We start from the raw sequence: 13,588 nt of genomic DNA on the forward strand, positions 1-13,588 counted from the left end.
ATACCCCCAATGCCCAGCTATCAAGATGAGTCCCTTCCCCTCCCTCATGCAATCAAGAACCAGAAAATCTCAAGACTCCTCTTATTGAAACTTTTCCTCTACTAGAAGAATTCTCGAACCTTCTTCACTTCTATGCTAGATCCAAGCTTCTTTCATTCTCTGCCACCACCACTGTCACCGACTCTAGTACTCGACCCTCCCAGGTAAGTCGACTCGTTTCGCTTCAAACCCTCCTTTGCAACTCCATGTGCCACTCCATTTCCATTTCTAGATGTTTTCTTGAAGCAGCACCTGCCGAACCTTTTGCTTAAAAATTTTATGTCAGCAATGTAAGGGCTTATTACTGATCTATCTTCTTCTTTGCTTTGGACTTTTTTGACAACACTAACAGTGCGTTTGGTTCACTGTAATGGAATAGGGTTGTAATTGAATAGAGCTGTAATGAAATAGAGCTGTAATAAGTTATTCAACTCTTTGGTTAAATGGAATGAAATAAAACTGTAATAGTATTCTTGTGTTTAGTTGAATGGAATGATGTTGTAATAGCATAAGGAAAAAACTAAAATGACTAGAATACCCTTAGCGTAATTTTTCTTAAGGTAGATGATTATTGTTATTGCTATTAAATTTTAATAAGATTATTATTAAAAATAATTTAATAAAAATAATAAATAGTTTAACCATATTTTAACATAATTATTATTAAATATAATTTAATAAAAATATAATTTAATAACATTCTTAATATAATTATTATTATATGAATTAAAAATCAAAATATATAATACTATAAAAATATATAATCTACTTTATTATTTTTAAACGCAATACATATTTAATGTGCTAAAATATCATTACTAAAACAAATAATTTAATTATTCTACAATAAAAAATAATTAAATATTAGAAGTAATAAATAACTCATTGCTAAAAAAGTAATAAATAACTTAGAGAATTATATTTCACATCCAAGCATAATATTCATATATTAACAAAAGTTACATGATTTCATTAGTTTATATGTCATAATCCATATGTTTTAAAATTTTACAACATAAAAAAGTTACAACATTGTAATGACATTCTATCATGTCATTATACCATCCAAATATTACAAACACAAAAAGTTACCAAAATATCAACACAACCATGATTTTTAATGGTCAGCAAGAAATTTTTTGACCCATTCCAATTGCACAACAGAAGGTAAACTAAAGAAAATGAGCATTTGCGTTGGATGATCTTGAATTTTGCTCAATGCTCGATAGCGTTCATCCTCAGTTAAACCTTCCACTTCACATAATGTTGGATATAATTTCAGAGCACTTTCTTGAATGGTCATTTCTGAATTTTGTTGAATTACCACTTCAGAAGCAATACTCTTACTAATTTCAAGGCCAACGGTCCGTATATTTTCCGCCAATAAAGCGGCAACATCATTAAATGAAGTAGAAAAATCACTTGCATCAGAAATCTTTTTTTTCTTCTTTGAAAATGCAAAATCACCTTGGTTTCTAGCTGGTTGCAGTTCTAGTTGTGGTTGTGTAGCTGAAAGATCCATTTCATCCAAAGAAACATTAGCTTCGGATCCATGAAAATTATTTCTTTCTTCATGAGTATTTGTAACCGTTACATCCTCAGCATTTATTTCTTCAATAATATCAGCAGCTGTTTGAGCATCTTTTCCAGTGGCTCGATCTTTTGTGTAGATGGCAGTAAGTTGGTCATAATAAGGGAAACTTCGATGTCTGAATTGAGCTGCTTCTTTATGACTCTATAAAAATGAGAAATTCATATTAGATATAAGTTTTGTCAAAATAAGATAATAAAGACTTGAAATAATTCTTACATTTATATATGAGTTCCACACCGCATCTTCAGCAACAACAAGCTGCCTATGCTCATTCCAACCAAAGCCACTATTGTTTTTTCCTCTAACCATGTCATAAACGATTGACCAATCTCTTTTCAATGTCCTAATCCTCGATTCAAGATTAGGTTTAGCCTTCAACATGGCATTGGATAAAACTTTTTCTAACATTTTTTCTAACTCATTTAAATAGCCGACTTTGAATCTCGTATCTGCATTAAAGGTTCTAGCATTGTGCAAGTTGACCATATAAGCAACCAACACAGCATCTTCTTTTGGAACCTATTTCCTTTTGGTTCCTCGAGAACTTTGGGAAGAAACACTTAATTGGGAAAAACCTAACATAACTAGCTTAAGTTCAATATTATGCATCAAAAGGTCAACACTTTATAAAATTATAACACATGATGAATCAAAAGAAAATAAATTATCGTTCAACAAGTCTAGTACAATACAAAAACAAAAAAAAACAATTCAAACACACCAAAGTTTCATAAACTAGATATATGAAATAACATAAACAACTCAACGTTTACTAATTTCTAGATGCTTGCCATTCATCGAACATTTGGTTGGCTAGTTTCATCCTCCAAGTAGCCCATGCATTCGACGGATGAATATTTATGATATTTGCTCATCGTCATCTATCACATTACTAGGTAATCCTTCTCCTAACTCCTCTTCAATAGGATCAAGACTCATATAGGTTCGAATAAAAGTATGGAGCAAACAACATGCAATAATAATTCTATTGTGCACCCTCACAGGATAGAATGATGGACTTCTAATTATTCCCCATCTAAGTTTTAATAACCCGAAACATCTTTCAATAACATTACACGTTCAGGCATGTTTCATATTGAAAAATTCTTCCAGAGTACTTGGTTGGTAACCCTGACGCCACTCATTCAAATGATATCTTTGTCCTCTAAAAAAGGCGTAAGAAATCTCTCACAATTTGTGTATCCAACATCAACTAGATAATAACAACCTATAAAAAGAAACTATTTGTCATGGTTAATTTCCCAAAAAAGTATGATCTTAAAAATTAATTCAAATTCCTCTAATTTTACGCTTCACCATGAGGAACTTTTAGTCCATGTCTCCTACTAATGGCATCTCGAAGAACTCGTTTATTAGCAACAGAACCTTCCCAACCAGGAAGACCATAAACAAAATGCATATGAGGTGTACAAACACCTAACATATTTGTTGCTGTGCCATCTTTTCGTGTTCGATATCTAGGTTTATCAACTGTTGGAACCCTAATCTTGATGTGGGTTCCATCTAAAGGACCTAAGCAATTCTACATCACATGTATAAAATCTCGAGTTAGGATACTATATTTAAATCTAAATGGATTAAATTATGTACGAGTTATATATAGAATTCACTCTAATACCTTGAACCATTTCCACCTTCGGTCTGTAAAATTAGCTGTAATTGGCTCTGCCTTTTTAAATAATACATCTTGTAAGCATATGACAACATTTAAAACATTGTGAAATGATCTGCTAACAGTTTCCCCAGACCTATTAAAGTGATGCTTGATAACTCTATTTTTAAGGTGATGAGAAATGATATGTAAAAACATTGTTGCTTGCTCATCAACAAGCATGTTCCAAGATGACTTCAATCCCCCTAAAGTTTGTAACATCTCACATAGTTTTAAAAAGGTAATTCTATTCATCCTAACTTGTTCAATACAGGTCTCGTCACTAGCATATACAAGTCTTTTCACATAATCTCGTTTTGCATAAAAATCTAAAATATAGGATCTAATCCTTAGTCTATAAGTATGTAGGCTACGGATGGCACCCAATGCAACTAAGAACCAACTCGCAACTGTACACATTTGCAACCATATTGTAATAGCAAGACCAATTCTTTTACGCCTCTCACTTTGTACTATTAAAGGCAGACGAGCCATTACTGCAAGATATTAAAGTGTAACATATCTTCAAATCGTAGTAAAAGGGTGACATTTCTCTAATACCAATTTCAATAATAGTAAAACAAAATCAAAGAATTTAATTGCCAAAGAACTTACAGTGATTCCGTGAATACAAGATGCTCAAGTCTGGGTGGAGGAAGCGATCAAACAAGCCAAATAAGAAAAGGAAGCAATAACAACCTGTCAAAGAAAAATGAACAATACATATTAAGAATCTTTATAAAGCACAAAATAGAAATTACAACTAAATATAATGGTCTTTTTAGAATCTTTAAAAAAATACATATTAAGAAAAATGAACAATACATATTAAGAATCTTTAAAAAAAATGCAAAATAAATTCACTACTTTATCTTATGGTTGGAGTTTGATCCACATTCATGAGAATGGAGCACATTTCGTGGCTAGTCATCTTGTTTACCTCTTTAGAGAGCACCCACAATAGCATTATACTTTATTTTAATTTACATTTGTCATTATACTTTGTCATTATACTCTGAGAATATACGTAAATTTTTCAATTAACTTTAATGTGATTGAATTTTGCCACTAAAATTTGAATTTTATTGAATTTTTCCACCGACTTTGATTTTTTAATTAAAATTTACCACCCAAGATTGATTTTGAAGATTTGGAAACAAATTTAACAAGAAAATATTCTTTCAAATATTTTATTTTAATAGTTAACCATAACTTAATTTATAAAATATAATAAATTAAATTAGAATTTTTATTTATTAAATTAAAAGACTTGAAAATTAAATATAACTTAAATTTAATTTTTAAAATTATATTAATTTATTTATTATTTTAAAATTAAAATAAAACATTAAAAATGTGTTTTAATTAAAAATTATCTTTAAATTAAATAGAGAGTTAAAAAAATAATAGGCAAAAGTTGATGCTGAAGGCCCCGCACAAGTTCTTGAAGTCTCTGAATGTTCTTCTTTTGTGATAAGATAATTTGTAACAAGTGAAAGATTATAAGTTAATCACAAGTAGAATAGCCGGCAAAAGATATGTATCATGCCAAAAACATAACTTCAATATAATTTGCCTTTTCCCAGTAGCATATTGTAAAGGAAATAGCAATGCTTATTTATGGATAAGTGAATATGTGGGACTAGAAAAAACACTGAAATACTGGAATATTGAAATACTGCTGATAAAAGGGTATTATGAAACTTGGCAATCTTAGTGTACGTGCCAAAATTTATGTCACAGTCCAACATCTTGGTAATACACCTTAAAGCCACCCTTTCCAAGTAAAAATTCAGAACTGTTTAACAATCAAAATATATTTAGCCCAGTCATGTAGCATTTTCTCTTAGTATTTTCTTTACTGGTCATAAAATACCAAAAAACAAAATGAAGTGTACTTGACAAGAGATACTAAGCATGAATTTATCTGTATTAGGTTGAAATATCTGATTACTACAGACTTGTCTTAACAATTTAAGAAACTAATATCTCAGCAAGCACATCTTTGAAGAAAAAAATTAAGATCGTGAAACATATTATACTAAATTCAATCAATAGTTACACTGATAAATTAGAAAACTTTTGGTGTCTCCCTTTCAATTTCAACAATATTTTACAGAAGTGAGAATGAATATCAAATAGGAAGTTGGCTTAATGTTATGCTAGTGGGCTATAGTTATTGGCTGCAAGCACTTGTTAAAGTTACCATAGAATTTAAATCGAGTAACCAATAATATACCCAGACATAGTGCACTCACACACACCAGAAATATACTATATAAGAACTGATGACTTAGAGATTAAAGAGAAAGAACTTAATTGCAGACTAGAATAGAAATGGAAAATTTTGACTCACAGTTCCTAGTGTTAGCAAGCTTTTATTGTTATAAGATCCCTCTTTTCGTCTAATAACAAAGAACTTAATTGCAGACTAGAATAGAAATGGAAAATTTTGACTCACAGTTCCTAGTGTTAGCAAGCTTTTATTGTTATAAGATCCCTCTTTTCGTCTAATGCCAGTTGTTTCAGCTTTGAGCTCTCAGAACCAGCCAGATCAATGAGGTTCTTCACGTATATGTAAAACATGAAAATATGGAAAACTTGAAATATAAAGTATTAGCCCCTTTAAAAAATAGGAAATATGATAAATATATATAAATAACATACCAAATAAAAATAATAAAAATAACTAAAAACATAAATAACCGAAAAAAAACCTAAAACTAGTCCAAGACAGGGTATAGAATTTACTAGCTGTGAGAGATTTACTGCTTCACCTTCACTATTTTCACCACATGAATTGCTCTCTATTGTCTAGAGATAAGTTAGTTACAGGAAATAATCAACTAATCAAATGAACCATCCAAAACTAGAACAATGGCAAACGTGAATACATATTTGACATGTAATAGAAAATCCACATTTCAAAACAGGGAATCAACATTATTCTTGCATACATATTCTTGGATATAAAGATTGCAGTTAATGCTACTTAAAATAGTATCAGCAAACATATTTTTATCTTAATGTGGTAAAACTAAAAATAGGGGTATTGGAAACTTCTAAAAGATGTAGAGTAACAGAACGTATACCAATGTAAATATTGTATGGCTCCTACTGCTGAGTAAATTGAAGTTTGTTGATCCAACATGTCTGTGTTCTATTTTGAAAGAGTGAAATCCATTCACATAATATGAAAAAATTTTCATTACTGCTAGCAGGAAATTGACCCTAGTTTAAATGGGGAACATTGACAAGGCATGCAATGAAGAGAGCATCCACATAGAAACACACATCTAAAACTATTTAGTCATTTTATCCAACTGAAAAATAGATTATTGTGTCAGTTTTGATAACATAATGATCTGAAGCTTGGTTTTGTAGAAGCTCTCTACAAAATCTTCCAATTCAATTTTGGACAACTTGTCTTTTTGAATCTGGATATTGAAAGTCAAGCCAACATGCTTTACCTTCCCCAGCCGCTATAAGAGAGAGGGCATGAGTAGGGGATAGTACAACTTCTTCTTTTACTCCTTCAACAAAGGTTCCCTACAGCCATAAACCAAACAAACAATAAAACACACTTCCAAACAAACAAGAAACACAAGGCATACTGATGATAAAATGAAATTCCTTGCGACGACCTATCAACGCGGCGCACCTCAGAAGAGACGGGTCAATCGAACCCGTGGTTGATCTCGCAGCACCACTCTCGAAGAAAGAAATGCAAGAAGAATCAGAGAAGAGACAGAAGAGAAAGGGGCCTGGTCTACCACGAAAGAGGCCTACCACGCCTTCGATCAGTCAGGCCAAAGAAAGCCTAAACCAACCGTCACGTCCTTTTTCATGTGCAGGGGATTCTTCCATTCTAGCAGTGGATTCAATAGCTGCCTATTCTTCGATCGAAACCCTAACAAGAAGGTTAGAAGGAAATGGGAAAAGAATGAAAAAGAGAAGAGGCTTCAGACGTGAGGAAGAGAGAAGGGAAAAATTGAAACTGAGACTCTCTGAATGGCTATTCTGTGGGTAAGGCGCTGAATGCTATTCAACGCGTTTAGTAGGAATAGAGGCTGAATTGAATAAGGCTGTAATGGCATTATAGCCAACCAAACATTGGTTTGGTGGTGGGCTCATTGAATTAGGCTGTAATCTATTCCTATTACACCCAACCAAACACAATGTAAGGGTGTCACCTTCAATTATTACCTGCCGGAACCCCAACTCCAACCTTGTCTGAATTGGCTACAAACAAGCCAACACCTCAGCCGCGAAAGGGGTTGGAATGCCAATGTTGACTACTGTTTTGGATCCTAGAGTAACCCCCTCTGAATCCCTACACACGATATTTGTACTTGATTTGTTCGTCTGTTTATTGAAGGCGGCTTCAAAATTTATTTTAACCTAACAAATTCGGCGATCTCCATCATTCCTCTTCTATCCTCTGACCAGGTATTCTACTATTTACCTTATCCAAATAACTGAGATATTCTTGGATAAACTACACATTTCTAACGATGACTGGTGAACCCCATCATGCAAGACCTTATTTTGTCCATATAGCCCAGGTACTACAAAAAAATAATCTTTTTCTGAGGGTACAACATCCTGGTAAGCATCTCCTTTATCCACTACCAAAATTTCTTTCTGCTACCCCTTGAGCTCCTTGAAACCCTAACTCACTCTAGATTTCTTTAACTGTAAGGCAGTCCCTAAAAGCATGTTCCAACGACTCTGTTCCACTTCTACATCATGGACACACATAAGAATTGTACATTGGTCTAAAATGTAGGTTACCAAATGTTGGGATATAATTGTTGTTAACCTTCCCATTTGTATTTTTTATTTTCCCTGGAAAATCTGTATGCCATAGACTTTTTTAGGAAAATTTTGTCTGTACTTTCATTAGTATCATCATTTAAACTAGAATTCTCTTTCAAGAGCCATGTATAACCGCTCCTTACGGTAAGCTACAACGATATCTAAAATATAAAATTTACTAAAAACTGAGGACAAAATCACTAACATGCAAAACTAGGACATGAATCAAACACTCCAAGCTTTACTTCAATGGTTTTTCGGTCAAAATATTATGGAATGAAGAAGAAGATTTTTGGTTACTTGATTATGTTAAACATTTATTTAATTACAAAATTACCTTTTACTTAAACCTTTAAATTTCATTAGACCCTTTCCCTTAACTATCCCTTATAATTACTAGTGGTCTAATTACCTAATAAGGTCATTTAATCATGCTTCTTTAGTAAATCAACACATTTAAACTAATAGCGATTGATTTTTTCAACTTGTACTATTTAGTTCTTTTTACCTAATTAACCAATCAAACATCAAAATTATTGAACTAAACTTTAATACGACACTACAATGTACTCGTAAATGTTAAATAAATAATATTTACTAACTCACTAGTTGGAATTGTGGTCTCAAACCCATCGTTTTCAACACCACTAAAAATTGAGTTGTTACACATATATCAATACAATCGAAAGAATACCTTCGGTCAAGGCTGTTAGGGGTTAAATCGAATAAAACATAACACTCTTTCCTAACTAGCCCTTCATTTTGGGAGTCATGACTACACTTGAAAACTTTTATTTCACCATCAATTTTCATTATAAACATATTCCATTCAAGATCGATGGTCGACTTAGATGTGGCTAAGAATGGTCTTCCCAAAAGAATGAGAATTTCTTGATTTTCTTCAAAATCAAGGACTACAAAGTCGACAGGGATTATAAATCCCTTTACCTTGACCAATGCATCCTCGAGTACACCTTTTGGATGTACCAAAGATCTATAAGCTAATTGTAGCATTACAGAGATATTTTTAAGATCCTCAAGCCCGATATTCTGATAAATAGATATGGGGCATTAAGTTTATGCTAGCCTCTAAATTGCAAATGGCATTATTGAAATGTCGGTCCCCTATTTCTGTTGGAATCGTGAAACTACCTGGATATTTTAACTTTGGAGGTATCTTTTTAGCAATTAAAGCACTACATGAGGCATCAATTTCAATTTGTTCACCCTTTTTCATTTTTTTATGTTGTGTCATGATTTCCTTTAAATACTTCGCATATTTTGAGATTTTATCAATTAGTTCTAAGAGTGATAAATTGACATTGATGGATTTAAATAGATTAAGAAAATTTATGAAATCTCCCTTGTCCCTCTTTTTCTTGTCCTCTAATCATGTCGAGAATGGTACCTTTGTGGTGCTCGACTTTGTATTTATCAGATTAGGCACCGGTTCGACTATCTCTTCAATGGGCTCATTGGGCTCTTTGTCCTCCATGGGTTCATCGACATCTTTAGGAACCTTCTCCTCATCATGTGTGGGTGTTTTTGGTTTTTCAAGTGTTTTTCCTGATCGTAGAGCAATTGTATTTGTGTGCTCTTTCCTATCTCTTAGAGGATTGTTCTCCATGTTACTGGGGATACTTTGGCCATTTTTCTTTTGAAACATCGTCATTAATTAACTCATCTAGTCGCAGAGGCTATCCATTCAAAATTCGAGTCGTCCATATGTGGCGTGGACTTGTCGAGTTCATCTTTATCATTTGAATCTCCCCTTCTAGTTAGTCGGATCGTTGGCAACATCTAGCATAGCCATTACCCACGAATCTTTGTTGTAAGTGTAGAGGTTGGTAAAGAGGGTTTGGTCAATTTGTGTTTAACTTCCACCTCTTTGGTTGCCTACCCATTTGAGGTTCGGATGATCCTTAAAATCGATATTGTAGGTTTTTGCATAGGGATATCAACCCCTATTACCCATGAAATTCACCTCATTTGATTGGTTCTCATGTTGGTTTGAAAGTTGACTCTAAACGGTTGAGCTTTTTTAAGATCTGATAATATTAATCATCTTCATTGATAGCTTTTACCATTGGATGCTTTGATTTGTATGTGAATATTTCATTGAGCCACATGTACGAATTCATAGACATATCATCTAAGATTTTTTATGCTCATTCATAAGTGTCGAACATTATAGATCCTTCGGCCACTTTGTCTAGGCTGGATCTGATATTAATATCAACACCATTATAGAGTATCTGAATTTGGAGCTGTGCTTGCAATCCATGGTGTAGGCACTTAGCATTGAATTGAAACATTCTCATGCTTCGTAAAGGGACTCATTTTCATATTGCTTGAAATTAGCTATTTCTCTCCTAAACTAAATGGTTCTACTAATCGAGGATAATTTATGAAGAAAATTTTTCAACAAATCATCCCACGTGGTAATGCAACTTGGTTTTAGTGAGTCTAACTAATCAGCTACATTATCGCACAAAGAAAATGAAAATAACCAGAGACGTACATCATCGAATACTATGTTGTACTTGAAGGTGTCACATAATTGTAAAAACCGCTTCAAGTGTTGGTTCGGATCTTCCACCATGTTCCCCTTAAACTGCAAGGTGTTTTGAATCATTTGGATTGTGGTCGCTTTTATTTTGAAATTATCAGCGTTAATCGTTGGCCTTTCGATACTGCCTCACACCGTATTTAGTGTAGGTAAAATGTATTTGCGTAGCATCTTTTGTTCCATTGGGGCTTCTATACAAATGTTCTCTTGTCATTCTTATGTATCATCAAAAAATGGATTCTCCTAAGTTGAATAACTACCATGGGTGTATCTGTGTTCATCAACTAACAATGACGTCTGATAATCTATTCAAAATCTGGATATGGCTCAGTTGGGGTACTTCCGCTTCAGGTGATAAGCAACTTACAAATTAAAAAGAAATTAAAAAATAACAATAAGTAAACAAAAATTAAATTTAAAATAAATAAAAGTATCATATCTATAGTCTTTAACTTTCCTATTTATCTTATTAATTGTAAAGATATTTTCAGATTTAATGTCAAAACCTCCACGATAACGATGTCAACAACTTGATCGCCACCAAATGTGCGAAAATTTAACTAGAAGATACTACACCAAATAAGAAATAAAGCAACAGTGTCCACAAGTATACGAGTCAAATTGTAATATAGTAATGTGTTATAAGAAACACAGGGAAGTCGGATCATACCTAAGGGAGGATGAATTAAATCTATTCAAAACCTCTTTAAAATAATAAGTCTAAATAGTAATAATTAAATTCTATATTACGATAAATCATAAACAGGATAAACATCGAAACTAAATAATTAAAATAAATAAACAATAAAATAAACAAACAACTAAACCGATTAAACCAACTAGGAAGATTAACTTTATAACATGTTTTTAGTGGTATCTAAAACAGTGGTTTTGGGACCACAATTTCAATGAGTAAATTATTATTTTATTATTTATTTAATGTATATAGGATTATATTAAGGTCATATTAAAATTTCGTTAAGAAATTTTGATGTTTAAATTGTTAATTAAGTAAAAATGATTAAATCGAAAAAGGTAAAAGGACTAAAAGGCTATGGGAAGGAAATCTAATAGACTTAGATGGTAATTTGTAACATCCCTTACTCGTATTCGATGCCGGGACAAGGTTCGAGGTGTTACTGGACTTAAACATAAGCAAATGTACAAAACCAAACAATAAAATTTTGCCGAAATTAAAACCAATTATACACATGCATATCGTCCCTTAAACGAGCCTATGAAGCTCAAAACATACATTGGGGTGGTTCGGGACTAAACCAAGAACTTTCGAAACTTATACAACACTTAGAAAATTTTCTTGTTTTAAAGGCTTACACACCCGTGTGGGTAGGCCGTGTGGTTACACACGTCTGTGTGACTTGGGACACGCCCATGTCCTCAACCTGTGTAACTCTCTGTTTATGGCATCATCAACAAAATAGGGTCACACGACCAAGTCAAACGGTCGTTTGGTGAATTAAATTCCAAGAATCAGATGCAAACTTCACACGGCCAGGGCAAATGCCCATGTCCTAAGGCCGTGTCCTTCATACGGCTAAGACATACGCCCGTGTTTCTGCCTGTGTGTTTACTACTGAGCATTCTATTTTACCTAATTAGGGTGCAGGGGACACACGGCTAGAACACACGCCCATGGGGTAGACCGTGTGTCACACACTGCCTAGACACATACCCGTGCGTCTACTCGTGTGGACAACCTTGAGGCTATTTTCCAAGTCAATTGCTACTCTTATTTTCACAAACACATACATGACTTCAAAAAAAATTAACATGGCATAATCTAGCACTTAAACATACCCAAACAAGGCATGATCATGACCATTTCATCTTTACTAATTCATGCATAAGACTTCATACTTTGTCAAGCTAAGTTTATAAATTTGCATGCACTAAGAGTTGTAGATTACTTCTATTTAACATACTCATGTCTTAGCTGTAATCATGCCATTCATTCACAATTCCATCATCAAACATCCATAGCCACAACACATTTCATCGCATAGACATAACAACCAACCATATCACAATTGCATAGGCACATGCATGCATTTATGAATAGGTTTACAACCCAATAAACAATATGAGCCACATCTCATGGCCATATACAAAATGAATCACCAAATCATTATAAGCCAACACACATGGCCAAATTAATAATGACATAATTAATCAAAAGACAAAGTCCCTATACATGCCATAAACTTAAAATACTTGCGTTAACTTATACCCAAATGATAGCTTGATAGTGTGATGGCATCTCTGGCGGCCTCCAACCCGAGCTAGCTAAATTAACCTATAAGAGATGGGAAATGAAGGGGGTAAGTAATATAATATAACTTAGTAAGTTAGCATGTAAATAATAAGCAACCTCAACCATACAATTAACATAATGTAAATTCATACAAATGTCATTTAAGTCTCATAGTATAACTTAACTCATTCACATCTTACCAAGTGTTTATCATAACTCAACAATACAAACACAAAGTATTATAATCTACCATAATCTCATGGTTATAATTTTTATTCAGTCACAACGTTTGCTTTATCAACTTATAAGCTTAATTTAACATTTCTTGGTATTATCCCAACAATCTTAATCTTTTCATTATAACAATTAACAAGTCATTTCACCCTCATAGTAAACATGTACATTAATCTTGTGTTCTCACATTTCCAAGTATATATATCTTGATATTTTTCATCTTTCTTATATCCAATAAATCACAATTTGCATGAATAATACATGCTATATCATAACTCCATTTGACTCTAAAGCCAATCACATAGTCATCAAGTATCATAGATACATCTTAAATCATGTCATTTACATAGTGTACAATAAAACTTAAGATCATGATTCATTCATTCATTT

General features: G+C 32.9%; 1 protein-coding gene and 1 non-coding gene across 2 annotated transcripts; one reads left to right on the forward strand and one right to left on the reverse strand.

Annotated features, from left to right (window-relative positions):
- Positions 1-1,156: 1,156 nt before the first annotated feature.
- On the reverse strand, positions 1,157-2,041 carry LOC108484893 (uncharacterized). Its single transcript, XM_017788777.1, has 2 exons — positions 1,871-2,041; positions 1,157-1,774 (listed from the first exon to the last, which is right to left on the reverse strand). The coding sequence occupies exons 1-2, from the start codon at positions 2,039-2,041 to the stop codon at positions 1,157-1,159; spliced, it is 789 nt and encodes a 262-aa protein (XP_017644266.1).
- An 8,359-nt stretch (positions 2,042-10,400) lies between these two features.
- On the forward strand, positions 10,401-10,502 carry LOC128294483 (small nucleolar RNA R71). Its single transcript, XR_008284793.1, has one exon. It is a non-coding gene; the product is annotated as a small nucleolar RNA R71 (small nucleolar RNA).
- The last annotated feature ends 3,086 nt before the right edge of the window (positions 10,503-13,588 follow it).

The sequence above is a fragment of the Gossypium arboreum genome, chromosome 6 (genome assembly GCF_025698485.1).
Source record: "Gossypium arboreum isolate Shixiya-1 chromosome 6, ASM2569848v2, whole genome shotgun sequence".
In the NCBI taxonomy this organism is placed as follows: Eukaryota; Viridiplantae; Streptophyta; class Magnoliopsida; order Malvales; family Malvaceae; genus Gossypium; species Gossypium arboreum.

What these genes read in the sequence shown, in the direction of transcription:
- LOC108484893 (XM_017788777.1), bottom strand. Translation starts at nt 2,041, where the DNA reads ATGTTAGAAAAAGTTTTATCCAATGCCATGTTGAAGGCTAAACCTAAT. An exon ending in TTGTTGTTGCTGAAGATGCG is followed by an intron (nt 1,775 to 1,870) that starts GTGTGGAACTCA and finishes TCATTTTTATAG; the next exon opens with AGTCATAAAGAAGCAGCTCA.